At 44.1% G+C, this 1102-nt stretch overlaps 1 protein-coding gene across 1 annotated transcript; it reads right to left on the bottom strand.

Annotated features, from left to right (window-relative positions):
• Positions 1-244: 244 nt before the first annotated feature.
• Positions 245-781, bottom strand: LOC108339223 (uncharacterized). The gene is made up of 2 exons (XM_017576362.1): positions 459-781; positions 245-347 (listed from the first exon to the last, which is right to left on the bottom strand). The coding sequence occupies exons 1-2, from the start codon at positions 779-781 to the stop codon at positions 245-247; spliced, it is 426 nt and encodes a 141-aa protein (XP_017431851.1).
• Between the last annotated feature and the right edge of the window lie 321 nt (positions 782-1102).

Genomic DNA, 1102 nt, shown 5'->3' with positions numbered 1-1102 from the left:
GCTTTTAAATGCAAAATTTCTGGTTTCATTAACTTAATTACCCTATTAACTTTTTAATTCATTTTTCAGGTTCTTACATTGTCCCACACATAAAAAAATTTTGACCTCGAAAATTAGACTTACCAGAGAACAAGTGAGGATAGGACTCCCTCATGACTCCCTTTAACTCCCAAGTAGAGTCACCAGTCCTATTATCCCAAACAACTTTGACTAGACGAATGGTTTTCCCCCTAAGTTGTTTGTTCTAGCTCTCCACAATCCTGATAGGCTGCTCCTCCACGGATAGATCTTCCCTGCCTTGAACATTTTCAGCTTCTAGTTCATAAGACGGATTAGGCACATACTTCCTAAGCTGTGAAACATGGAACACTGGATGAAGATTTGGCAACTAGGGTGGCATGACTATCTCATAGGCAATTGACCCTATACGTCTCAGGATCTGATAAGGACCAAGGTACCTAGGAGATAACCTCCTAGCACGAATAACTCTTCCCACACCAGTAGTAGGAGTCACTCGGAGGAAGACATGGTCCCCAACTTCAAACTCCAAAGGTGTACGTCTCTGATTAGCGTAGGATATCTGTCTACTTTGAGAAGCCCGCATCCGCTCTTGAATGATCTTCACCTTCTCTATAGTTTGCTGTATCAACTCTGGCCCTGTTAACACATCTTCTCCCTCCTGAAACCAACACAAAGGTGTTCTGCAACATCTTCCATACAGGGCTTCAAACGGCGCCATACCAATACTGGCATCATAGCTGTTGTTGAAGGTCAACTCCATCAACGACAACACCTCATCCCAGACTCCCAAGTGGATCGTCTTTTATGATTGCCTATCAGTCTGGGGATGATACGCTGAACTCATCTATAGCCTACTACTCATCTCACTCTGAAGTGTTTGCCAAAAGCGGGATGTGAACCGCGAATCTCTATCTGATACGATGCCAGAAGGCACTCCATGCAGTCTCACAATCTCCTTTATGTACAACTACGCCAGCTTCGACATCGACATCTTCAAATTAATCGCCAAGAAATGAGCACTCTTGGTCAACCTGTCCACAATCACCTAGATCGCATCATGACCTCTGACCGTGCGTGGAAA

The sequence above is a fragment of the Vigna angularis genome, chromosome 5 (assembly GCF_016808095.1).
Source record: "Vigna angularis cultivar LongXiaoDou No.4 chromosome 5, ASM1680809v1, whole genome shotgun sequence".
Lineage (NCBI taxonomy): Eukaryota > Viridiplantae > Streptophyta > Magnoliopsida > Fabales > Fabaceae > Vigna > Vigna angularis.
This window is presented reverse-complemented; position numbering and strand designations above follow the sequence as displayed.